This window comes from Sphaeramia orbicularis, chromosome 9 (genome assembly GCF_902148855.1).
Source record: "Sphaeramia orbicularis chromosome 9, fSphaOr1.1, whole genome shotgun sequence".
Taxonomy (NCBI): domain Eukaryota; kingdom Metazoa; phylum Chordata; class Actinopteri; order Kurtiformes; family Apogonidae; genus Sphaeramia; species Sphaeramia orbicularis.
The window spans coordinates 10,061,148-10,086,933 of NC_043965.1; the positions used below are offsets into that span (position 1 = coordinate 10,061,148).

At 38.3% G+C, this 25,786-nt stretch overlaps 2 protein-coding genes and 1 long non-coding RNA gene across 4 annotated transcripts in view; all 3 read right to left on the reverse strand.

Annotated features, from left to right (window-relative positions):
• ccdc125 (coiled-coil domain containing 125) overlaps positions 1 to 3,380 on the reverse strand; it is a 31,086-nt gene extending 27,706 nt beyond the window's left edge. Inside the window, exons 1-2 of the mRNA XM_030143224.1 lie at positions 3,270 to 3,380; positions 1,733 to 1,961 (exon numbers count right to left, since the gene is read on the reverse strand). Coding sequence (XP_029999084.1) covers positions 1,733 to 1,961 — 229 coding nt within the window. The 5' untranslated portion in view covers positions 3,270 to 3,380. The remainder of the gene's footprint in view (positions 1 to 1,732; positions 1,962 to 3,269) is intronic.
• LOC115425596 (submandibular gland secretory Glx-rich protein CA-like) overlaps positions 1 to 9,921 on the reverse strand; it is a 611,393-nt gene extending 601,472 nt beyond the window's left edge. The window contains exons 1-2 of one of the 2 annotated variants that reach the window (XM_030143229.1): positions 9,559 to 9,921; positions 8,218 to 8,400 (exon numbers count right to left, since the gene is read on the reverse strand). In XM_030143229.1, the coding sequence (XP_029999089.1) occupies positions 8,274 to 8,400; positions 9,559 to 9,905 (474 nt within the window). In that variant the 5' untranslated portion in view covers positions 9,906 to 9,921 and the 3' untranslated portion in view covers positions 8,218 to 8,273. Of the gene's footprint in view, positions 1 to 8,217; positions 8,401 to 9,558 lie in introns of those variants that run through there. The other variant, XM_030143231.1, reaches the window with a different exon arrangement.
• Positions 9,922 to 9,936: 15 nt separating this feature from the next.
• On the reverse strand, positions 9,937 to 13,085 carry LOC115425599 (uncharacterized). The gene is made up of 3 exons (XR_003936252.1): positions 12,745 to 13,085; positions 12,035 to 12,142; positions 9,937 to 10,182 (listed from the first exon to the last, which is right to left on the reverse strand). It is a non-coding gene; the product is annotated as an uncharacterized LOC115425599 (long non-coding RNA).
• Between the last annotated feature and the right edge of the window lie 12,701 nt (positions 13,086 to 25,786).

Here is a 25,786-nt window from a genome sequence, read left to right on the forward strand (position 1 = left end):
TATGCAGCACGTAGGGTAAGTGGCACAGATGTGCCTGACCAAAGATGGTTTTAAAGGGGAAACTTCCAGGGGTAATAGAAACTGAGGGACGGTTTCTGCCAGTGGAAAAACACCCCGAATCTTCTAGAATGCTGGAAAAAGGGGATTTTGGGAGGAGGGACCCGGGGTTTGCAGGAAATCACGCCCCGAGCCCCGAAACAAGGTATAAATGATAGGGAGTTTTCGGCTACCCTTCAGACCATTCCCAGGTATGTCTCCGTGTGTTTTACCTTGCTTTTGCAAATAAACACATGTATGGCTCTGAAGACAGACTGGTTCGGCTCATCATTGTCTCTGAAGAAGTTCTTTCCTGATCACCACTTTGACAGAATTCTGCAGTTTAAATTAGGCGGGGAAAAAGGCGCAGACCTACAATCAAGTCTCGTCACTCCAACCAGAACAAACATGAAAAATTAATTACAGTACAAAAACGAAAGTATGTACAAGGGAAAACCATCCACCCTCACCAGAAGTTCACAGCATCACAGCACGGAGACCAAACCCTATCTGCCTGTCTGACAGAAAAACCCCTCACTAAATACTCTTAGTCCCTCCCCTGGGCATACCAAATTAATAAAAGAGAGGGTTTTAACAAAAACTTCGAAACTCAGGAAAAAATAATTTACCAAATAATAACATCCATTACCAGAAATATTATACTAACAAAATGCCATTCATGTGGCATTTACTTTCAATGTAAATAACATGAAAAACAACATAATTGAATAATTAGGAAAAAAAATAAACCAGTCCAGGTCACCTGACCTCCAACACCGCGCCACAATGTGCCATAAAAGGGCAAAGCAGGAAGTGCCCCGTTCGCCACCCAGAGTGGTGAGCGGAGGCAAAAGATACAGCAGCATCAGTGTCTCAGTGAGTCTGTGCGCAGGTGTCAAGTGTGCACCCTCGAACGCACTACTAACAGGGAATAAAACAGTTCAGAACGGGGAATGTGGGGAGAAACTACTTTCCCGCACATCCATTGAAGCGGGTCTCTGTGGGACACTGGCGCTCTACACATGCCGCCTCCTCCCACAGAGACACGGGGAAAATGCGCCGTGCGGATGAAAGTGACGTGGCGCCTACGGCCGCTCCGTCACAATGTTAAAAGGGGCCAATACAGAGGACTAAGAACTATGGTATGTCAACTTTAGATCAGGGTCATTTGGATAGTTTCTGTTGTCAGTGTGATTTAAAAAGAGCAAACATATTTGTTTGATAAGAAATGGCTTCATCCAACCACTAGCCACGAGTGAAAGAAAAGTTTTTGTATTATCATTCATATTCTCTGAAAAATGGCCAAAGGATTATAAATTCTTCTAGGGTATGTAAACTTATGAGCACAACTCTACTTGGTTAAGATACTTTTAGTGGCTTACAAAAAAGCTATTACAAGGAACTGGGGAAGGACAGAACCACCAACAAATGACCAATGAATCACAATTACTGAAGGATTATATATACAATGGAAAAAATAAGTCACAAACTGCGACTACAAGAAGCACAAATGGATAAAAAATGGAACAAAAAATGGACTGATTACAGAACCCAGAATGGTGGAAGGATGGAATAATGTGCATGTAGTGTTGCTATCCAAGCAAGGTTTGTTTGTTTGTTTGTTTTTGGTGACTATGTGTTAATAAAATTTCAATAAAAACTTAAGTGGAAAAAAACAAAAAAACATCCATGTTACCGGGCCGCAGCAGCTTCCAGGACGCTCCATGCTGTCCATCAAACGACCCCCGTCCTGGGATCCACTGAACATCTCCGACCTGGAACTCTGCTCCGGTGAGTCCAGAACAGCTCGGGCTCTTCTTCCTGTTGGAGCTGGGTTTGGATCTGGATCTAAGACCGTCACCCAGGTCTCCATCCACCATGTCATCATCCAGCCTGGGGTCCTCTCCGACCTCTGACCCCTGCATCTACGACACAGTGCCAGACATTATACAAAAGGGTTTTCAAAGCTCAGAATGAGGCCAGGCAGGTTTATTTACATGTACAAGACAAATCAAAGGGTTTTACATTAAACATTAAAAGCATTATAACAGGGAAACAAAAAGTATAGGCATGAAAAAAACAAAAAAAAAAAACAGATAAAAACTTTAAGCTTAAAAGAAGCAGTGCAGATCTGAACTTCTGAAAAAGAACTCTATTCAAATGCAGCTGAGAACAGGTGGGTCTTTAAACTGGATTTAAATAAACTGAGTGTTTCAGCTGATCTGAAGCTTTCTGGGAGTTTGTTCCAGACATGTGGAGCATAGAAGCTGAACGCAGCTTCTCTGTGTCTGGTTCTGACTCTGGGAACTGACAAAAGAATGAGATGAGGCAAATAGTGTCAAATAAAATTAAATGATACAAAACCACAGGTTCGTGCAACGCTCCTTGAAAAATACCAGTAATAAACTAAAAAAATGAGCAGCAACATTGTGACAGCGCAGTTAAAGATATAGAGTCGATCACATCAATAGCCTCGTAGCATAATTAAGTCATACACTATATGGACAAAAGTATTGGAACACGTTGAATTCAGGTGTTTCTTTACTAAAAGGGGTCTGGGAAACAAAACAATAATGACAACATAGTCATAATATAGTTTTACATTGGAATGAATATTATTGCATTGGTTAGTTTTGTTTATATTATCTTTGCTTCCAAAATGCCTCAGAGATGGTTTGTATTTAATTTTTCTCAACAGTGATTTTTTATTTTATCCATGAGTATAATTTTAAATGTTCTACCTCTAAATTTCTAAAATATTTTTCATGCTCTGACTGTAAATAATCATTTTCTACCACAACTAACCATCTACTTTCTTCAAATCTCAGAGGAAGAAAAATCTACCATTAAACTTAAAAAGGAAATATTGATGTTCATAAAAAATATCATACTGATTATTTATATTAACGTTTTTATCTCAAATCAGCATGAACAGGACATCTTACAGCTGTAGACAATATATGTCCTAATATTTTTGTCCATATAGTTTATAAGCACCTATATTTCCTTAAATAATTTAAAGCTGATGATTAGTTGTGGTAGAAAATTATTATTTACAGTCAGAGCATGAAAAATATTTTAGAAATTTAGAGGCATGTGTGGTAGAAAATATTTCAAACTGTGTCTTTTACAGTCTATTTGTTATATATACATTTACATTTAGTACAAACCTATTTAGATGCACAAAAGTGAAGGATTATTCATTTGTTATAAAGTGAGATATTTCCTCTTACCTGTGCCTGAATGGGTAAACTTTATATTCCTGTACTTTTGAAGGTTTATACAGTGTTCAGTCGGAGCTGGTGGAACTCACACATGCTGCCTCCTCTATCAGTGACGCCCTGTAGACACACACACACACACACACACACACACACACACACACACACACACACACACACACCGCCCAATAAACTTTGCAAATACTCCACTGACGTCAGGGTTACCTTGACACATGTCTCAGTTTCCGGTTCGCACCTTCAACATAAAAGCCCGTTTATGGTTTATGTTGACTTTACAGTCCGTCCGTTTCAAACACTGTCACTCAGTGGTTCTTAACCTGGGTTCGATCGAACCCTAGGGGTTCGGTGAGTCAGTCTCAGGGGTTCGGCGGAGGTCAAGACACACACTCGACTCATTAGTCGGGTGTGTGTGTGTCGCGCTAGGTCCGTGTATGTAAACAAACGGCTTCGGAGACTCTTTCTCTGATTGACATCCAATATACGCGGTGTATTGTTGTTGCTTATAGCACTACAACACACCCGGAAGTGTTTATAATCTCTTCCACTCGTCTGACGATGAATTATTTTAGTATTTTCCTCATCGTTGTTATGACTTTTGCTACTTCCTGTTAACCGCGGAGGCAGCCATGTGTAGCGTTTGTTTACATTTCTCGGTCACCGCACTGGTCAGTTACAATCATGTGACAACCGACGCACCGTCGCGGATGGAGAAATTATATTACGCTAAAGCCGAGCTAGTGCCGTAATAAAACCAAGGTGAAGCCACGCATTTCTGAACTGGTCTCTCAAAGGCAACAGCAGAAGTCCCACTGATTTGCAGTAAATATTCATTATTATTGTAGCCTGATGGAAATTAGGTGATGGGTGTGTGTTAAAATGTTAAAAATGATAAATAGCATACATACAATAAGTTCATTATTGGAATACATAAGGTTAAAAATTAAAACCATTTCAGTGTGGTAGTATTAAAAAAGGTCATGTCTTTGTGAAAAGGTATGGAATTTGTTGTAAGTTCATGCACTGTATTGGTTTTGTTCTTTGAACACAGTGATGTTAATGCACGGTTCATTTTGTGCACCAGTAAAACATGCCTGTGTCTTGAATTTGAAAAAAATCATATTTTATTTTTTAATAAAGAGGGGTTTGGTGAATGCGCATATGAAACTGGTGGGGTTCAGTACCTCCAACAAGGTTAAGAACCACTGCTGTCACTGCCTCCATTTGCGGTGAAAGGAGCGTTTATCAGTCCATCCATCAGAGGGCACCGCTCAAAATTAACATACTGGATTTTAGAGAAGAAAAAAAAAAGAAAAAAAAAAGTTAGTCACCAATCCAAATTTACGGAGACATGCAAAAAAACTAAAAAACTATTGCATTCCATAAACTACTGGGTTCATCCATGGCTGACGCCCTACACTTCATCCAGGTTTCATGAATACATGTGCAGTGGATATTCAGAGAAAGAAATTAACAAGCAAATGGTGGAGAGAAAATAACATCTTCAGAGGACTTAAAAATATGGCAGACAAAAACCGATTTAACATGAACAAAACACTATGATGGGCAATGAAGGCCACAAGTTCATCTCATTTATTTTCAGGAATGAATGTCATTTTAGCAAAATTGTGTAAAAGTTATTTTGCGTCACACCTCAATAGTTTTTGCATTGGGATTCAGTCTGGATCTGACCGTGTCAGGTCTGACACACCTGTACCTGCAGTCCTGTGCCCTATGTATGTGTAGTTCAGCTGACCGGAGCTCTTACATTATTTGTCTGATCAGAAAAATTCTAACAGTTTCTGAAACCTGACACACTGTGCTTTATGGACATTATCGGGTCAATGCCAAAATTTCACGGGCACCCGTCCTAGAAGCCACAAAATCAGCCATTCTGTGACTGGGAACGCACACAGCAGAGCGGATTCAGGGAGCGGAGAACCGCAAAGAAACATGTATGTAAGACTTATCATCAAAGTGATATACTGTGTGAAAACTATGAAATAAGCATTTTTAATGCCACTAATCTGATGTTTTCTCACATTTTATCATACTCAAATACTAGTAATTACTCATTTCATGGAGATATCCTCCTGAGACCTAGGAAATTGACAATTTTAGCTTTTTTACGCTAAAAAAATTGTCTTGATTGGAAACTGCATAATGCAAGTTTTTTCAGATTAATTTTTTAAATCATTTTTATTTATAGATTGATTTTTAATGGAATGTCCTTTGCAATGGACAGCATTTAAGTTAAACTGTCAAACTTTTGTCCCCTATAGAGGACAAAATGCATTTCATTTAAATCTTCTGATGGTACGATTGTTCATTTCCATATTTTCAAGTTTAACATGAGACTGAACTCCAACATAATAATTAGTTGACTATTTCAACCAAAACTTCCCAAGGCTTAAGGCAGTAATTAAATCAGTGGTATCTGGTAGCAAATATTTGATCCACGAACACCAGGCTCATTGATTCCGAAGGAATTAATTATGCAATATAATATAGAATAGATGTAAACAATGTGAAAAAAAAACAAAAAAGTAGAAAAACATACCTCTGCAGAAAGTCATTTAATTCAGTCAAAATCTTGCAATGAGAAAAAAATAAATAAAAAATGTGGTATCCAAATTGTCTGTTCCATAAACTACTGGGTTCATCCATGGCTGACGCCCTACACTTCATCCAGGTTTCATGAATACATGTGCAGTGGATATTCAGAGAAAGAAATTAACAAGCAAATGGTGGAGAGAAAATAACATCTTCAGAGGACTTAAAAAATATGGCAGACAAAAACAGATTTAACATGAACAAAACACTATGATGCAGGGCCGGACTGAGACTCATTTTCAGCCCTGGAGTTTCATACCTCAGACCGGCCCACTTTAGATCACGACCAATTATTATTAAAACCATGCTATTATAACCTTACATGTCATCTTCATCTGTCTCATTTCTGACTAGTGGTTCAGGGTTGTGCTGCTGAGCTGCTCCTCTGTCATCAGTAGACTCTGCTCTCACTTTCACACTTCCTCCAGTTTCTCTAGACTCACCTGCACCTGTATCACAATAAAAAATAATATCTACAGACATTTGGACTTACTTAACCAATTAACATATTTACATTGGCAAATATGCAGGCTTATTTGATATTACTTTATGCTGTTGCCTATCAGTTGTGGGCTTTGTGTATTTACTGTCTCACTTTTAATGATAAAAAATAAAATAGGTCAGGACTATCGTTTGGGTATAGAAAGTGGTTTTACTGGAACTAATGCTTGTTCACACAGTCTGTTCCAACAGCTCACCTTTTCCTTCCATCCTGACAGGAACAATCCCCTCATCACTACTGGCTCCTGGCTCTGCTTCTGACACTAAAGCACAGTTTAAAAATGCTCAGAATTCTCAGCACAAATCTTCTATTTTCAAAGCCTTGGTGTCAGTTTCATTCATGTAGTGCTGAATCCTGGAGCATCTCAGAGCACCTTTCATATAGAACAGGCCTACACCATACTCTCCATTGGAGCCTATTTATTCTAATCATCTTCCCTCTATGAGCAGTCCTACCTGCCCACTCTGGACTTGTGGGCTCATGGCTGGTGTCTGCTGCTGGATCTGCTTTTTGACTCTGAGGAGCTACAAAACAAAGTTTCCCAGTTCTGTGGCGTCGCATCATACTATTACTTAAATTGCGTAACGTTATGTTACACACTACAATGCCACATAATTCATTGATTCGATAATTAACTAGCTTGAAAGGTGGTTTACCCGGTTCATCGTCCTTATTAGTTGTTTCCAACCGGGAGGTCATTTTTGTGAAAAAGTTGCAGATTTTGGCACATTTGGCTGCGTTTGTTTCCAGAGCTTTCCTCTTTTTAATTCTTGTCTTCTCCACACCACCCTTGCTCTTTCTATTATCCATGTTTCAAACAGCAAACACAGCTGACCATCCACAGCCTACAGAGCACAGATGGTATATGCTCCACAGCTACAGTATAGAGCTACTAACTGTATGCAAGGACAGATTACGTCAGGTCATGGTGCATCTGCAAACAAGAGGAAGCGGCCCAGGAACAGCGGTTGCAGATTACGTGATCAACCCAGTGCTATGACTGACACCCCCCCCCCCAAATAAACAAACGAACAAATAAATAAATAAAATATATTTAAAGTGAACTCCGGCCCTCGTGGCCTACATATTATACCGGCCCACCGGGAATTGTCCCGGTCCTCCCCATTAGCCAGTCCGGGCCTGCTATGATGGGCAATGAAGGCCACAAGTTCATCTCATTTATTTTCAGGAATGAATGTCATTTTAGCAAAACTGTGTAAGTTATTTTTAAAGCAGCGAGCTAATAATTAAAAACCATTTCATGATACAGTCTGAAACCACAGACGATAACAGGGTAAAACTGCTGATCCAACTAAATAATCTGCTACAGTGCTGTGTAAAAAGATGGGCATTAAATCTTATCAACAAAACATAAGACACAATTAAAGAAAAGCAGTTTCTGTGAATTACAGGTTTGTTATTTTAACCAGAATAAAAGCCAGGGATTGTAGTTTTGTTCTCTGTGAAGCTGTGGCAGCAGCTCAGTCAATGTGAAACTGCAGAGAAGTTGTTCAACTGTTTGACTTTTCCTTAAGTTCATCAGCATGAGCTTCTCCTCGCAGACAGATGGGAAAGCACCACATTCCTCTTTATAGTGTTGACAATTTAAAAAAAAAAAAAACAGACACTAGACACTACTGTGGTTGCATGTCAGTTTAGCCAGGGCAGATCATCATCGTCTTTGTCACCGAACAGCGGGGCAGGTGGAGGATGCCCCTTCAAGCTCTGAAGACAAACGAGAGAAAAAAGAAATCAAATATGAGTGACGTACGAGGAAAGATCTGGAACAACGCCGTCTGACTGAACACATACGACGGAACACAAGGCAGGGGTCGGGGTTTGAAGCGGTGTTTCCAACCAACTCTGAGAGCTCAGTCTGGACTCTACAGATGGTTTCTTACCAGTTCCTCCTCCTCTTCCTCCTCGCTGGCCGCTGCAGGGGGTTTGGCAGGAGTTGTGGTCTGGAAAAATGGCCCCTCTCCATTTTCCTCACCCATTCCCCCAGTCAGACTGAGAGAAAAGTACAAGAAGAAGCGACGACAGAGACATGAAGCCAAGGAGGGGAAGTTAGACAGGCAGTTCCACATGCAGAGAACAGAGCGGAGAGAGAAGATTCAACATTCCTTTTATCGTCATTGTATACACAGAGCACACACAATCAAATTCTGATGTGCTTGTTAAAAACACGTCGGTGTATCTTTTGGTAATTGGATTTTCTTTTCAGAAACAAAAGAAAAACTAGTGGGGAATTGATTTTCATTTTAAAATAGACAAATTCAAATTGAATTTCAAGGCATCTGGACATCGTAGACATGCCCCCTCCACGAATATCCACAAACTCCAGATTTCATATGAACTGGAAAATTCGTACAAACCCATCATTCGCAAGAATCTTTGTGAGCTAGGCATTAGCGCTCTTTCCTTGAAAATGACAACATCCGGTCTCAGAAAATGAAAAAAATAGGCGCTTTTGGTCTGTTTTTCCATTTCTGTCAGGTAGTAACTTTCTTTTTTTTTTACTAGAAAGAGAAAATGAAAATCAATCCGTTTTCTAAATTTTTTTTTTTTTTACACTGAAAAAGAAAAACACCTTGATATTCAATTTTAATTTGTCTATTTTAAAACAAAAATTAATTAACCACAAGTTTTTCTTTTGTTTCTGAAAAGAAAATCGAATTACCAAAAAAGATACACTGACCAAAACAGTACTTCTTGAGTCAAAAAAGGAAATATGCAATGCAAAAAATATAAATAGTAAAAGCAGTAAAACAATGTTAAAAAACAGACACACACACCCCCACCCCTCTCCCATTGTGTCAAGTCACACATTCAAACTAAAAATGATAAAATTATGTTATAATGCGTCTGTGGAAAATATGTCTGGAAGTTTAACTGATTCCTTCTACATCAGGGGTGTCAAACACACGGCCCGCCACAGGGTCCAGTCCGGCCCGTGGGATGAATTTGTGAAATGCAAAAATTACACTTAAGATATTAACAATCAAGGATGTTAAAATCATTTTAGTTCAGGCTCCACATACAGACCAATTCAATCTAAAGTGGGTCAGACCCATAAAATAAGAACATATTGACATAAATGATGACAACTACAAATTATTCTCTTTGTTTTAGTGTAAAAAAAAACAGGAATATTCTCTACCCACTCACCCTGTGTCCTGCCGTGGGCTGTTCTGTGCTTTTGGTGGTGGAGGAGGGTTTGTGGGCAGGCCAAGGCCTTTCTGAGTATCACCATTGGTTTCTTCTGGATGCTCTTCATCATCCTTGTTCTTCTCCGTCTCACTGTTCACCACAGCGTTGTGTTCTTCAGTTTCTTGTGCCATCTCAGGTGTTGAACTCTCCTCAGATCCTCCTGGTGGATCTGGAGTTTTACTGGTGTCGTCCTCTTCTGTAGGAGCAGCAGGAGCAGAGCATGGTACCGCCTCCTGCTGTGCTTCTGAATCTGCTGCCTCCTCCACTGGTTTGGATTCAGTAGCTGTACCCTGATGGATTTCCATGGACTCTAAAGCTTCTGACTGATTGTGTTTCTGACACAGGAACCGTTTCTGTCTTTTCCAATACTTCCTCGTCCTTCTGGTCCTTGCCGAGTGGTTGAGACTCAGATTGAGCCACATGTACTTCCTCCTTCTCTTCCTCTTTGACTTCCTCTTCTCATTCTCCATTCACATGAACGTTCTGCTGTGGTTTGACCTCCTCTTCCTCCTCTTCCTCTTCCTTCTTACTCGGTGTCGGTGCTGATTTCTCGGAGTTGCTCAGCGGCTGCAGGGTTACATTCTGAAAAAGTCAAGATCATAGAAGAATCATCAGACTTTATGGTAGAAAGCAGTGTCCTGTTGTGTGTCACAGGATGCACATTTCTCAGTTAAATGTGACTGCAATATTTAGGGACTTGTGTTGATAGAAAAGGCTTTGTGTGATTTACTTGGCTTGCTAGTTGTAATCTATATGCAGTAGTTCAAACTGATTATTTTGGTGAAAGCAAAGTGAGAAACACAGGAAAAAGAGTAACAAATGCACCAGGAGATTGGGATTAATGTGTTGAGAAACAAATCTCTACATTTACAGACATTATCATAAGTTCATAAAGGATGGGGTTTGTTTCTCAAAGCCTCTCTTCAGGTGACTAATTTTAGACTCATCTCTATTATTTTGCAGACATACAGCCAATTTATTTTTTATGTATTCTGGCTGCTATTGCCATTCATAGGGTTTTTATGCCTAATGGGTGGGTCTATAGAGAATGGATTGTGCACATTTTCTACCAGTAATCTGCTCCATTTTATGGACCTAGTGACAAATATTTTGCACGAATGATACAATAGTTCAAACTCAGACATTAAAGCCATGTCCACACGAAACTGCATCTTTTCCTAACTGATTTTTTTCGTTGTTTTCAAAAAAGTGCTCCGTAAACACAGAGTCATTTCAGGAAATATCTGCGTCCACATGAAACCACTGAAAACCATCTAGTACAAATGCCAGGCCTGTATGTGGCGTTGTACTGCTCTCGCAAAAAACGGAGAAGAAAACATGGAACATGCGCATGAAGCTTGCTTGGTTCTACCGGGTCTGATCCAATATTTTCTCCTGGTTGTCCCTCTCTGCGGCAGATCCAAGAGCATGTAGTGAATATTGTTATCTATGGTTGCTTGTTGCTCATTGTAATGAAAGAGTAGCCGAAGATTTGGATTCAACATTTCCAATAAGCTCAATAGCTGTTGTAGCACCAGCACTACTCTGTAGTCCACCATTGTTGTTGTTGTTGGGAAGTGGCGTCTTCCTTCTGGGGTGAAAGGTTAGAGAGGTGGGGCTATGACATTATCATTTTTAGGAAAGTAGCGGTTTGGTCGTACAGATGAAGACGTGAAACCGGTGTTTTCAAATTTATGCACTCTGGGACCTGGTTTCAAAAAGTTGCAGTTTCAGTGACTGAACATGCTGGTTTCATGTGGATGAAAGGCCTATCTGATACAAAACTTTTGCGGATACGACCAAAACGGTCTTCGTATGGACAGGGCCTAAGTTTGGCACCAGAGTGAAATTTGTCCTTGTTTTGCATCAGAGTTTCTGGTGTTTAAGGTGTGTGCATTGATACATACATGCAACTGTAACTTCATTAGCACCAGATCAGACTGCAGAATAATACAGATATGGATGTGTAATAAAGCAGACTGATCATCAGCATTTGCTTTGTAAAGATAGGGGAAGATTTAGCATCAAATGTATAACTATTCCCTCATTTACCTCCATGCTCATGACATTAGTGCAACATTTACAGTAAACTCCACCCTTTGCAATTGCTTTGTGAAATACAAGCAACCCTTTTGGGATCATTGCTATCATTTCTGCACCTGCAAAAGCCATGCAATCCTCTGGTCAACCTGCCCTCTGTGTAATTATACCATGTGAGATCAATGATTAAGAACCACAACGCTGAAATATGCAATAATGGCACAGCCGGAGAGAAGTGAAAAAGACACACGTTTCTCTCATTTCCTATAAATGTTTGACTTAGTTTGGAGCATGCTGAGGAGAATCTTAATCCTACAGCATTGATGTGCTTCAAATTTTTTGGTTGCACTTCACTAGAAAGCTGTCACTGAGTATGTCTGAACTATTGGTTTACCTTGATGGTGGTGACAATCACCCCCAGCACAGCCTGGCCACTGTACGACTCACTGAGGTCAAACTCCCCTCGGAGAGAATGGAACACTCCATTCATCACACGCTTCACCTGCAGACAACAACAACAACAACAACAAAAACAAAACAGAGACTTATACAAAATACATTTCTACCATCAACTTATCAACAGCAATGGACTTTAATTTATTTTGTCTGCAAAGTTTTTAATAAATGTATTTATTTTATTGTTTGGGTTTTTTTTTTATTTATCCAACGACTGTAGATGTTAAGGCTATAAATACTCTAAGTATGAATAATACATGTTATGTGTCTCTGTGAGAAATTGCGCTAAAAGGAATCTCATGACAGGAAATCTTAAATTGCACTGTGATCTCAATTCTAATGTTCTGTTCTAAAAGTTGTCAAACAGTGAATTTACAAAGCTAAACAAGATTCAAGAATGTTTATTGTCATTATGAGTACACATAAAATTTACACGGGCAGTTCTCAGCAAAGTGAGGTTCAACTTAAATACTGAGATAAAATATAAAACACTAAGAATATGTACACCATATGCATAAAAAGAAATGTAAAAATAGCATGTACAGTAAACAAATGGCAGCACAGAAGTATGAATGGCAGTAAGAAGTAACATACACAAGTTTACACAAGCATTTACTGCTACACAACTGTGTGTATGTGTGTACAAACCTCTGCTGCAGTGTCTCCTGAACCTTGTTGTTCTGCCAGTTTGTTCTCCAGCTCAACCACTCTCCTCTCCAGTTTCTCTCGTACAGCTGTTCCCTGCTGCTCCAAGGCTGTGCACCACAACAGAAAACACAGCGGAAAAGGTTTGTGTCCATATGTGAAAGTGGAGAGTGGGTGAGGGGGTTAGGATGTCTAACGGTAACGAGAAGCATAAACATAGCAAGGAGATTGGTTTCACACTATTCACAGGTGTGATGTCCAACGAAATTCTGTCAAAGAATCGTCCTTGACAAATGCATTCCCTGCTAATGGTGATCTAGGTCTGTTATCTAAGTCCAAGCACAGTCTGATGGTCCGTCTTACTTTTTCCTGAAGGGCATTCAGCTCCTCAGTGTGACTCCGCTGCCGCAGTAAACTCTGTTCTTCGGACTCTTTCGACTGTTTCAGAGCTGTGAACTGTTAAGAAAGACAAAAGCAGTTTCTTGAGACCCTTTGTTCTTTTTCTTTTGTTTGTTTGTGAAGCGTCTTTGAGTGTCCAAAAAAGCGCTATATAAGTGTGATGTATTATTATTTTATTATTAAAAGCCAGAAATAAGTCAGCCACCCATCATGTTTAAAGACATTACTTGTTTTTTTATATTTTCACGTGGCTTTAAGTTCCATAAAGCAAAATATGCTGCCCGAAATATAATTATTAAAGCTGCAGGAGTCAATATCAGGTGGAAAGAAACAGCAGATTGTGAAAATGCTCCCTTCTCTCAAAATCCAAAGACTGAACATATAGAAATAACCTGATGTCTTCCCATGCTGTGGTCTGATTAGTGACTGGTAATTACAGCTGTCAATCACATATTTAACCCTCCTACCTACCTGAAGACACCCGTGATTAGACAAAAACCTGCATCACAGGGTACATTTTCTGCAGCCTAAAAACACAGGCATGGTGTAGATGCAAACGACCCATTTCCTTTCAGACCACTTTAGTTACGATACACTGAAAGGTCATAGTGGAATTTTTTCCTAATGACAATAACAACTTTCAGGGCCTGTAGCTCAAACAGTATGTTGAGCCCAGACTCACAGCGAATACCTATCATGCATGCATGCAATTTTTCCAGCACAGCACCTTACTGCTGCGGTAAAATACATATCTACAGGAATATATACTCATGATTATTTTTATCACTTTATATCACAATGATGTACATTGTATTATGCCATAAACATCTAGAATTATATTTCATAATAGTTAAAAGGTTAGATATTAAAGGAGAATACAAAGTTTTATCCAAGAAAAGGGGGAAGCCACTTGGTGTTTTTCAGACACACTCGCACCGAGACAAAGATTAAGATAAAAATGTACCTGGAATCAACCTGAAAGCACCGTTTTCTTTTTTGACATAAAATTTTATTTTTCAAAATATATCCCCTCTCTAGAAGTGGCTTTGTCTTGCCATCTAACCTGACAGAGTTAGTATTAAAAATACATAAATAAATCACATCACAGAGTTATAATTGCAAGCATTTTCCAGCACTTAAACTGAAATTCAAGTATTTTCAAGGATTTTAAGCACCTGTATGAACCCTGTGGTTTAAGCTAGCAGACAACAACACCATCCAGGAATTCTACCTGATCTTGGTTTGCGCAAACTTTCAAATGCAACAGTACTTGTGTGGTGACTGGTGATGTTTCATGAGATCGTGAGAACAGAAGAACAGACAAGAACACATATTGAGAAACACCTTCAGACTTGCCTTCTCCTGCAGCTGGTTTAGCTTGTCCTGCAGAGCGTCCCTCTGCTCTGTGAGTTCACTCTGCTCTCTCCTGTGCTGCTCTTTGGCCACGGCCACCGCCTGTTCACACTTCCCCTTCCATTCCTCCTCCAGCTCCATCTGCAGCTGAGACAACTGAAACACATGGAAAACAGGTCGGACAGTGTATCCTGGGATGGCCAATGAGATTACACAACCCAAAAGCTGTTACAGAGTCAAAGTTCAGATGTGTAACCTGTTCAGATGCAGCGTTGTCGTTGCTGGTTCGGGCCTTGCAGAGTTGAGCCCGGACGTTATCCAGTTCCTGCTGGCTGCTCTTGTGTAGTTCCTCGACCTCTTCATCCCGACGCTGGCGCTCTGCCTGCCACTTCTTCTTCTTCTGTTCTGAAAGTGTCTGGAAAGAACATGAACAAACTGCTTTTGGCAAACACAGTTTACATTTTCTAAAGACTTTGCAACACCCTAGAATGTTAGAGTTCATTGAGAATCCAATAAAATTTGCAGTTAACTGTAAAAAGTTAAAAGATAACCAATAATTTGATAAAGTGACTTAACATTAACAGATTGTCCGTTTTGTGCCCAAAGTCTGTTTTTCGGTATATTCAGTGGAGGCTTCAAGTTCCCACATCAGACTCGGTTCCTGTTGCAGATAGACATGCCTACATCCAAAATACAATGTGCCCACAGAGAAAACCTCCCCCTTAGTGTTTTACATGGAGTCTGTACTGCATGGCATGTAATCTTAGGAAGCAAATGCACCCTAAAAAAAACAAGAAAATAAAGAGAGGAAGAGAAAACAAACAAACTGATATTTGATGCCAACAAAACATCACAACAACCAACACCTAAACTATTCACACAACACCGAAAAACATTTAGAAAAACAAAAAAGAACATAATGATTTAACCAATAGTTTGATGAAATGTCTTGATGTTAACAGACTTGCTGTTTTACCAAAATTGAAATTCAATTCAAAACCGATGATGTAATAATAGAAAGTATGCTCTATTTCTGTACTTAGACATAAGGGACCACACAGATGCAATACAAAAAAACAAATTACACAACAAACCTACTGACCTATAAATCACAAAAAAAAGAAAAAACAAAACAAAACACAACAACAACAAAATAAATAAGATTATCAACTCCTCTTTACAACGCTCTAGTATGCTCTATTTCTAAGACGTAAAATATGCAGGGGTTCAAAGTGATACTGACGGTATCATGTTAGCCTAATGAAAACATTTGACACTGATTCCATGTCTGTTAATGTATGATGCATGCTGTTTACTTGGAAATACTATTACACAAGACATTTAATTACTTCATAGGTCAACCTACACTACAATGTTGAGTTTATTTACATTTTTCCTTCAGATATTTCATCTTTGTTTATTTTTTCTGTTGAAGGTGCATGCATAGTGGCTCCTATATTCCACTTCCCGTCTTTGCGTCCTGACATAAACATCATTGGCACTCACTCGTTCCAGACTCTCTTTGTCAGTCCTCAGGTCCTGCATTTCCTACTCCATGTTGATGACTTTCAGCTCCATCTCTTTGCGTCTCTGTTTCTCTGAACGGTACTCAGTCTGGGTCCGTCCTGCTCCCTCCTTCAGCTCTGAAACACATAAACATGGTGTAGTTTGAAGCTCCATTCACTGGAGAACGTCCACTGTTTTCACTACATGTTTAGACTATTAACTCTTCAACACTGAATTAGCTTAAATTGGTTGCTGATGATTATTAGACATTCCAAAGATTTTAGTTTGTCATTAAGTCTCTGCGTCACATACAGGTGCAGGTCAAAAAATTAGAATATCATGAAAAAGTTCAATATTTTTTGTCACTCATTTCAGAAAGTGAAACCCATGTATTATATGACTCATTAGACATAGAGTGAAATATTTCAAGCCTTGTTTCTTGAAATTTTGATGTTTATGGCTTACAGATAATGAAAACCCAAAATTCGGTGTCTCAGAAAATTAGAATATTGCATAATATCAATTAAAAAAGGATATTTTAAACAGAAATGTCAGGCTTTTGAAAAGTCTGTTCATTTCTATGTGCTCAAGACTTGGTTGGTTCTCCTTTTATGTGAATTACTGCATCAGTGTGTCATGTCATGGAGGTGATCAGCCTGTGGTACTGCTCAGGTGGAATGGAAGCCCAGGTTGGTTTGATAGTGTCTTTCAGGTCATCTGCATTGTTGGATCTGCTGTCTCTTATCTTCCTCTCGACAATCCTCTATAGATTCTCTATGGGGTTCAGGTCAGGTGAGTTTTCTGGCCAATCAAGCACAGTAACACCATGGTCATTGAACCAGTTTTTGGTACCTTTGGCAGTGTGGGCAGGTGCCAAGTCCTGCTGGAAAGTGAAATCAGCATCTCCATAAAGCTTCTCAGCAGAAGGAAGCATGAAGTGTTCTAAAATGTCCTGGTAGATGGGGGTGTGGACTGTGGACTTCAGAAAACACAGTGGACCAACATCAGCAGATGCCATGGCAGACCAAATCACCACTGACTGTGGAAAGTCCAAAGTCCTCTTTTCAGATCAAAGTCCATTTTGCAGGTCATTTGGAAATCAAGGTCCCAGAGTCTGGAGGAAGAGTGGAGAGGCACACAATTCACACTGCTTGAAGTCCAGTGTGAAGTTTCCACACAACCTTGGGCTTCAGCTGTAACAATAAGGTAAATACTGCGAAAATCAAAATACCTTAATTTTCCTCAAATGTCCCACTCAGATTCAGCACATCCATGTTTTTTTTTTTTTTTATGTATTTGGATTCAACATTTCCAAATACTCGTGGATAGGTCACTGAAAAATCCTTTACATATTATATGAACTTTGTGGATTTTAAATGTATGTGTTATGTATAATTCTTGCTTATAGTATACCTGAACGTACAGAATGTGATGTTCTACAGACTAACCTCAATTTGAGGCAAATTGTGAAACACCTTGGGAGAGAAAAATCTAACTAAAAACCTGGAATCTCCAGGATCCTAGTGGCTGCACCACTACCATTTAAACACAAGATGGCAGCGTTGTAGAGTAATGAAGAACAGTTGACTCCAACACAAACAGTAATAACATAGTGTGTATTCATCGAATACACACTATGTTCCTATTACAATTAAAGTTAAGCTACATAACTGAGGAGTTTGTGAGAGGGAAGATATGTATTTTTTTGATGAAAGAGAAATAATATCTGTGTAGTGTCTCAGTATTATAGCTTTAAATATCTGTCCTATGAGGACATTTCTATTTGAAACAATATTCAGCTATTTTTAATTATTCTATTAATTCATGTATTTATGTATTATTCATTTATTTAGTTTTGTTTCTTAGTGCAGCACTGTGTAAAAGTACAAGGCCACCTTTTAGTTTTTCAAAGTTTGCAGGACCGTTATGCATTTTTTGACCTGTGTATCAACGTGCTACTGGAATATACAGACATTTGCAGTTTCCACAGGTCAAAGTGTGCAGTACTTAATGTGATCTCCCTTTAATTTCACATGTCTTGAACTCTTTTATTCAGACATTGTTGTAATCTGGTAATTTACACCAGGTTTCAGTCATAACATGTCAGATCCTCTTTGTTATTTTGACTCCTTTTGTGTATGTGGGGTTTTTTTTTTCTGTGTGCATAATAGTTCTGTTTCTTTCTAGTTCAATCTCAATCAAGCGACAGAGAAATAATGTGTATGCTCATTAAATCCCAACAAAAATAACAAAGTTAAAGGTGGCCTAAGACTGTATTTGGGGTACTTGGAAGAAGCCCAGGGGGTACTTAACTTTTTTTTGTTTGTTTTTTTAAAAAATACATTAAATACATTATTGTGTACTGAATACGAAAAAAATAATGAGAATTGATGCTGAAATATAAAACACAACAAACACATTCATATAATAAGATTGACACTCCTGACCTTACTTCATTTCAATATTTTGATTTTGTTAGATTATTTTTGTCAGTCATTTTGTTTATGCTTTGATAACGTTTTAAGAACATTTCTAATTTACATTATTCAAGATAAGTTTATTTGTGTAATTAAGAAATAATGTTTTGTTGATGAAAGGTTCATTTATTCATTAATGACCATTAAATGTATTTTTTCTTGTCAATGAAAAAGAGTACATTTCAGTTCATATTTTGCACACAAAATGTTCTTACAAAGATTTATTTTAAATATATTAAAGTTCAATATATGTTGATTATTTACAAAGTTTTTAAAATCTAAAATGCTTGTGGTGGATCCCTCACCTGTTAACCTTGTATAAGTAGTTTTTGTTATCTCATGAGTTTGATTGCATTCTTTAGTTACAATTAATAATTACATTGCACTGTTTAGTTTAAGTATTTCATTTAAACACATGTTAATTTGGGTGCACACATATTAGTTAGTGTTTGAGTGATTTCCTTACACTTGTTTCTTTGAGGTGCCAGTCAAAGGACCGGACCGATGGGCTTGGCTATCATTGAAGGAGCTGGAAGGGACCGCTGCCACACAGACTGAGGGGGGAAACACTGTTTGTTTCTCAGTGTTAATTTAGTTGCTTAATTCTTGGTTTATATCACATTCATTTTGCACGGTTAATATTTTGTGTGTAATTATGATTATTTGCTCTTTATGTTACTTTGACTAAGTTAATGGTTTGGTTTAATTTCTCAGTGTAATGCCTCCCTCTTGTGTTTAGTTTGGGTTAGTTGTTCATTGTCTGGTTAGATCAGTTTTGTTCTGTTGCAGTTATTGTTTAGTTGACCTCAGTTGAGCCCAAAGTTTGTTCATTTTGTTCACTTATATTTTTTGGGGAGTTTGTTAAATATTTTTCAACTTTATTTAATGATCAATTTTTCCTAAATTTTACCACCTTTGTCCTGGTCCTCATGTTTGGTCCTCTACAATGCTGAAGCCAGAGTTGGGAGTACTTGGCTACAAAATATATTTCAGGGGTTCTCCACTGTAAAAAAGTTGGAGAACCACTGGTCTATACAGTCAGAAACATTTCGAACAAACCACAAAATATAACAACAAACGAGACCTTCACTTCTCAAGTGTTGTCTTCACATCCAAGCTGAGAGGGGAGTCCCTTGAGCCCAAAGGAGCCTCTCCCACCACGGCTGGAATCTCAGAATTCTATTCAGAGCAGCACACATGAAATGGAAAAACAAGTGTGAGCTTCCCAGGAAACAGGCAAAGATAATTACAAATGAGGAATGTATTGAATATATATATTTTTTTTTTGTTATGATTTAATGTTTGTGCTCCATGGTGATGAGCAAAATAAAATGAAAGGAAAACCCCATGAAGTCTCACCGGTGGTTGGAAGGCTTTCGGTGGTACTGTCGCTGCCTTGGAAGTCCTTTCATCTCCCCTGAATGCGTTTCACCCTCATCTCAATTGCGCTGAGATGCACCTGGGTCTTTCTGCAGAAAAGGTGGAATCTGGGTGATACAAATCTGATGAAATGCATTCCTTCTTACACCCCTAAAACATCTTTAAGAGCAATAACTAACTTCTTAACTTCATGAATATAATGTGTGTGCTCCACAACAAGTGGAGCTTGAAGTATTTTGGATTATTTTTATGCATTTAATTAAAGAATTAGTGTGCCGTTTCTTTGTCATCGGTGTGAACTATAAATTAAGCAACATTAAATGTTTATTTAAAAAAAAAATTTCTCAACACAGTCTGAATATTTAGTTAAAGGCAGATTAGTGGAATGATAAGACCCTGACACATATTTCTTTTTTTTTTATAATATTGCACGTCTAAACAACCTTGTAGGAACACATTTGATTTGCACCACAGTTTGGTTTTCTGTCAAACCAACAACAATTAAAGGATAGACAAACAACATCTTTGATATTAACTCAAAAGTATCAAATAATGATTACATCATAAATCAACAAATAAATGTTTGCTAGAAAGTTAAAAAAAAAACAACAAAAAAAAAACACAACATTTATAATTTCACATCACTGACAAAACATGTAGGAACACCAGTGGCACAATATAACAATAACTATAGCTTTATGATCTGTTAAAGGGGTGGGAGAAATGTCCACTTCAATATTATCTTTGTTAAAACCCTTGGAAATCAACCAAAAATCTATTCTCGACTGACTTGACCCTGTTTTATTACTCCAAGTAAATGCTCTAATATCAGGGTATTTTACCCTCCAGATATCCTCTAAGTTAAACTTATCCATAAATGCTGCAAGACTAGTATTATTTCTATTTGATGAACCAGGAGGCCATTTATCCATAGTACTATCAACAATCATATTAAGGTCGCCCCCTAACACCAATGTGGCATTTGGAAATTTAGACAACCAGCTAAATAATCTATTTTCTATAGACATAATAAGACTATCATTTTCCTGTTTGGCATTGTAGCCATAAACATTACCTGTTACATAAATTTTATCGTTATATTGTATGGCTACGCAGACAAAATGACCAGCTGGGTCATACTCTGTACATAAAACATTCCCATTAAACCTGTTTTTTAGGGTAGCGACCCCTGCTGAGTGTTCCGTGCCATGAGACAGCCATACAGAGTTACCCCACTGAGACTTCCAGAAGTTAGTATCATTTGAAATAGAGTGAGATTCTTGCATATAGACAAAGTCTGTCCTAAACTGCTGGCAAAAAGAAATAAGGCTTTTCGTTTAAGATTGCTGCGTAAACCCCTGGCATTAAGAGACAGAAGAGAAAGAGTATACAGATTTAAAGATAGCAGAAAGCTAACAGTAATAACAAATAACAATGGTAAATAATAGAAATGCTCCTATTAAACCTTAAAGAATGAACATCCACTGTCGAGATCAGCACGATTAGAAAATGTCTAATCTTGGTAGAATAATTAAACATTAAAGTAAAGTTTACCTAAATAGAACAATATTCAAATAAAACCCCCTTTTGTCCTTTTACAAATATAAGGACATAGCCGTGACTCAAAAGAAATATTACCTCAAAATGGTAAACAGGAAAATGCTCCCATAGAAGATCAAAACTTAAGGTGAACTTACAAATATAAAACATAAAACCGGTGGTCCTCTTCAAGATGTCTACTCCAAGTTCAGGTGTTGAAGGAATGACGCAGCCGTGTCCTAAGATGGCGGTCACGACCTCAGTCCTAAAATGGCGGCCACGACCCCAGTCCTAAGATGGCGGCCACGACCTCAGTCCTAAGATGGCGGCCATGACCTCAGTCCTAAGATGGCGGCCACGTACTCTACGTCGCCATGGGCTAGCTTGCTAATAGCGTAGCGTAACGTGTCGAAGCGTCATGGCGTTTTGACCTTTAGCTTTGCTGCAATGCACTGTAGGTGCTGTATTGTCAAGCAAGAAACCACCGGACCATTACCTTTTCCCATCACTTTGCGCTTTTTCAAACTTATGGCACAATGGACTCTTTTCCTTAAGCGCTGTATTTTAATATAATTTCACAATATTTACACCTTTATTTTAGCTACTTTTATTGACTACACCTCTTCTGGCCTTACTCTTGGAAGTTTAACAAGCTCCTTAACGCATGCTTTTCTGCGCATGCGTCTTGCTGCCTTGTCATTCATTCCTATGGAATTTGCTAGCTGTAGCCAAGTATTAGCACTGTGTATTAGCATGTTAAGAACAATATTCACGGATGTTAATGACGCTCATTTGCATTATATGGAAACAATAAGGCTTTTCACGGCTGAGGCAACGGCGAGGAGCAGCAGTGGAGCCGACACTCACTAAACCCAGGCCCAACTGTTCTACAGGAGGCGTCCAGCCTCCCCTCCTGGGGCAGGAACAGCTAACCCCCTGTTCTCCTTGTCTTCATCGGCGGTGGCTCTAAACAGCCACGAACCACACCCGGCTCCTTCCTGAGAGTGCCAAACCCAAAGACAACAGCTCCATCTGACCCTGCGGACCCACTGGCTTTTTCAATCCAAAACCCAGAGTCTGTCCCTCCGGTAATCACACACACACACACACCTGTTCGTTTAACAATGAAATAATAGTCTGAGTTTGGTTTTTGTATGAACATCTCATCATGATGGCTCTGTTTTAGTAGTAGTAGTTTGTAGAGCATAATGATGACTTTTTAGATTTTTCATTTATTTTATCGGTATTTTAGTGGCCAAAAAAAACAAAAAAACAAAATAAAAACTAAACTTAAGTGCCTAGTGTTTTAATACTGTTAGCCACCACTGTAGAGATATGTGGTTTTAACTGGACAGGACACTGAAAAATAAGCAAAGTTGTGAGATAAATGTAGTGGAGTAAAAATATAAAGTTGAAATAAATTGGAAATACTGAAGTAAAAGTACAGGTATCTCAAATTTCCTGCATTTGTGTCATTTGATGTTGCTGCTGATGAAAATAATCAAATGAATGAAGTCATAAAAGGTTAAAAAAAAATAAAAATAAAAAAAAAAAACCCTTTGGGATGATATTGTGATTTGATTGTGTGTGTGTCCTTAACCCTTTCATGCATACTGGTCACTACAGTGGACAGCTATTCTACAGCTGTTCTCTTGTATATTCATGGATTTTGTTGTTGTTTTTGTTTCTTACACATATCTGTATTAAGGTTTTAAGACACTACATATCTTTTCTGACATGAATTGGTAACATTATGTAGATCTCTCCTGAGCATAAACCCCGAGAATCACAAGCCCTCCCCATAGTTTTCACACAATTTATCAGTAAATACATGTTTCTGTGCGTCAAAAATTAAACGTGTGGTGCCCAGCTGAGTGGACATTTTTGCAACTTCATGAAAAATAGGTTCATAAGAATTTTGTTTTTCATTATTTTTTTTATGTATGTGTGTATTTATTTATTTATGTATTTTTCAGAAGAAAAATTTCAATCGCGTTGTTGTTTTCATGCCTAAAGAGGAATAAAAACACTCAGGAAAAAATTTTGATAAAGGTTCTCATAATTTGTGCGTGAAAGGGTTAAAATTTGTATCTATTTTATTAATTAGTGTCATGTTCAAATCCATTCCCATTAAAACAGTGTTTTCTTTGGTATGTAAATCTGTTGTGTGAGGCTTATTGTGTAACTTATGTTTGGTGAATATGTGAAGTTCAATCAAACCGTATTCTATGTGATTTAGCAGAAGGAGAAACAAGACAAGACAAGAAATATCACTGATGAAGAGAAAACTTCTGAAATCCAGACAGAGTCTGGATGGGACCGGCTGCCTGAAGTCTGAGGTGGACCCTGACCGGTCAGTTCCAGGTCGGTCCTCCATATAGAGACATATTCTGTCTCACCTTGGGGCCGCTGTCCTGTTCCTGAGAACCACACACCTCCTGTTGCCCCGGAGACCAAAAAGGGCCCAATGCTGCCCAGGTCAGCCCAGACCCCTCACCTCAGGACCCCCTCCACCCTGACCGAGAGAGGATGCAGACGAAGCACACCCAAAAGGAGCATGAACTAGACATGAAGGTCAGACATTTTTCCCTCATGGTCGTCTTCTTCTGCACGCCTGAAGGGTGTGAATGTAAACATACAGTTATCAAAGTATCTACAACTGATGAGCATTTAACATCTGTGACTTCTGGGTCAAATGAAAATATCCATGTTGCTCCACCTGCAGAAATAGAACTTCTTCCTTTCAGCTATTTTAGGAAACAGTTTGATGATGATTGCAAGTGAGTTTGTTATTGTTAATGACATGATTTTTCAGTGAAGTCCGTTATTAAAGTTAGGATACATTTTCCCCTTTTTTTTTACCTGTTAATTGGTCATGATGATCTTCATCTAAGTAACAAGTGCATCCAAAGACAAGACTGTTCTCATGAAATCGCGTTGTATGTCACCCCAGTTCTTATGGTTTTTGGCGTGCTATACATAAACATTTTCGACCTTTGGCGCGTTATTCAATGCCATTTGATTGTGTGTCAGTTTACGCCAAGATCTGGTTCACATAACCTTAACCCCTAACCCTAACCCTCAGTGCGTGATGACGCACCATGAACATACACGTGAAAAAGTTTATAATGCATACAGACAACATGCCAATTAAAAGTGGCGTGTATATTTACAGGAGTCATGATATCACGTAGCAAAGACAATGTGTGTACTGACCTGTTCACCATTCACAAAACTGCTAGAGAACAAGGTGAACGCTTAGATTTAATAACAGAATAAACCTTGTCCAGCCGTAAGCCGTAAAACACATCTGCTCAATGTTCTGGAACTATATTTGACCGTTTTTCTGTCTAGAACTATTCAGTTTAGATATATTTTAACTCTCAACAGCCTCTGAACAGAAGTATCCAGGCCCAATGATTCCTGTAAGCCTTGAGTTGATACATTGAGCTTCTTTTTTTGCAATATTTAGTTTAAAAAAAAAAATCTGTATATCATTGTTGTAACTAAGAAGAAGGTCCGACCAAATTAAGGTGCAGATAATTCCAGACTGCTCTGTACTGTAAATGATGCATTAAAGCACACGTGAAAGTCGGTGTTTTCTGAGCAACTGACTTCTCACTGCAAAAATCGAAATCTGGGGCAGTGAACTGTTAAAATCTCAGATAAATAGGGAGGAGCCAGACCATTTAAAGCTTTAAAAACAAACATTAAAATTTTAACATCAATACAATGGCAGACTGGGAGCCAGTGGAGAGAAGAGAGGATGGGGCTGATGTGGTTGAATCTGGAGGAGTTGGTCAGGAAACGGGCAGCTGCATTTTGTACAAGTTTTGTACAACAATTAGAATAGAATAGAATAGAATAGAATAGAATAGAGTAGCCTTTATTGTCCTGTATATAATGAAATTAGGAAATTAATATCGCTAGATACTTATGGACTTTTTTTTTTTTTACTAGAAAGAGAAAATGAAAATCAATCTGTTTTTTTTTTATTTGGTTTATCTGTTTTGGCAGTGAAAAAGAAAAACGCCTTGAAATCCAATTTGAATTTGTCTATTTTAAAATGAAAATCAATTACCCACTAGTTCTTCTTTTGTTTCTGAAAAGAAAATTCATTTACCAAAAGATACACTGACCTGTTTTTAACAAGCACATCAGAATTTGATTGTGTGTGCTCTGTGTATACAATGACAATAAAAGGAATGTTGAATCTTCTCCCTCCCTGATTGGGTTTGAATTCATGTTTTGACACTTAAATCTTCTAATGGTATGATTGTTTATTTCCATATTTTCAAGTTTAACATGAGACTGAACTCCAACATCATAATTAGTTGACTATTTCAACAAAAACTTCCCAAGGCTTAAGGCAGTAATTAAATCAGTGGTAT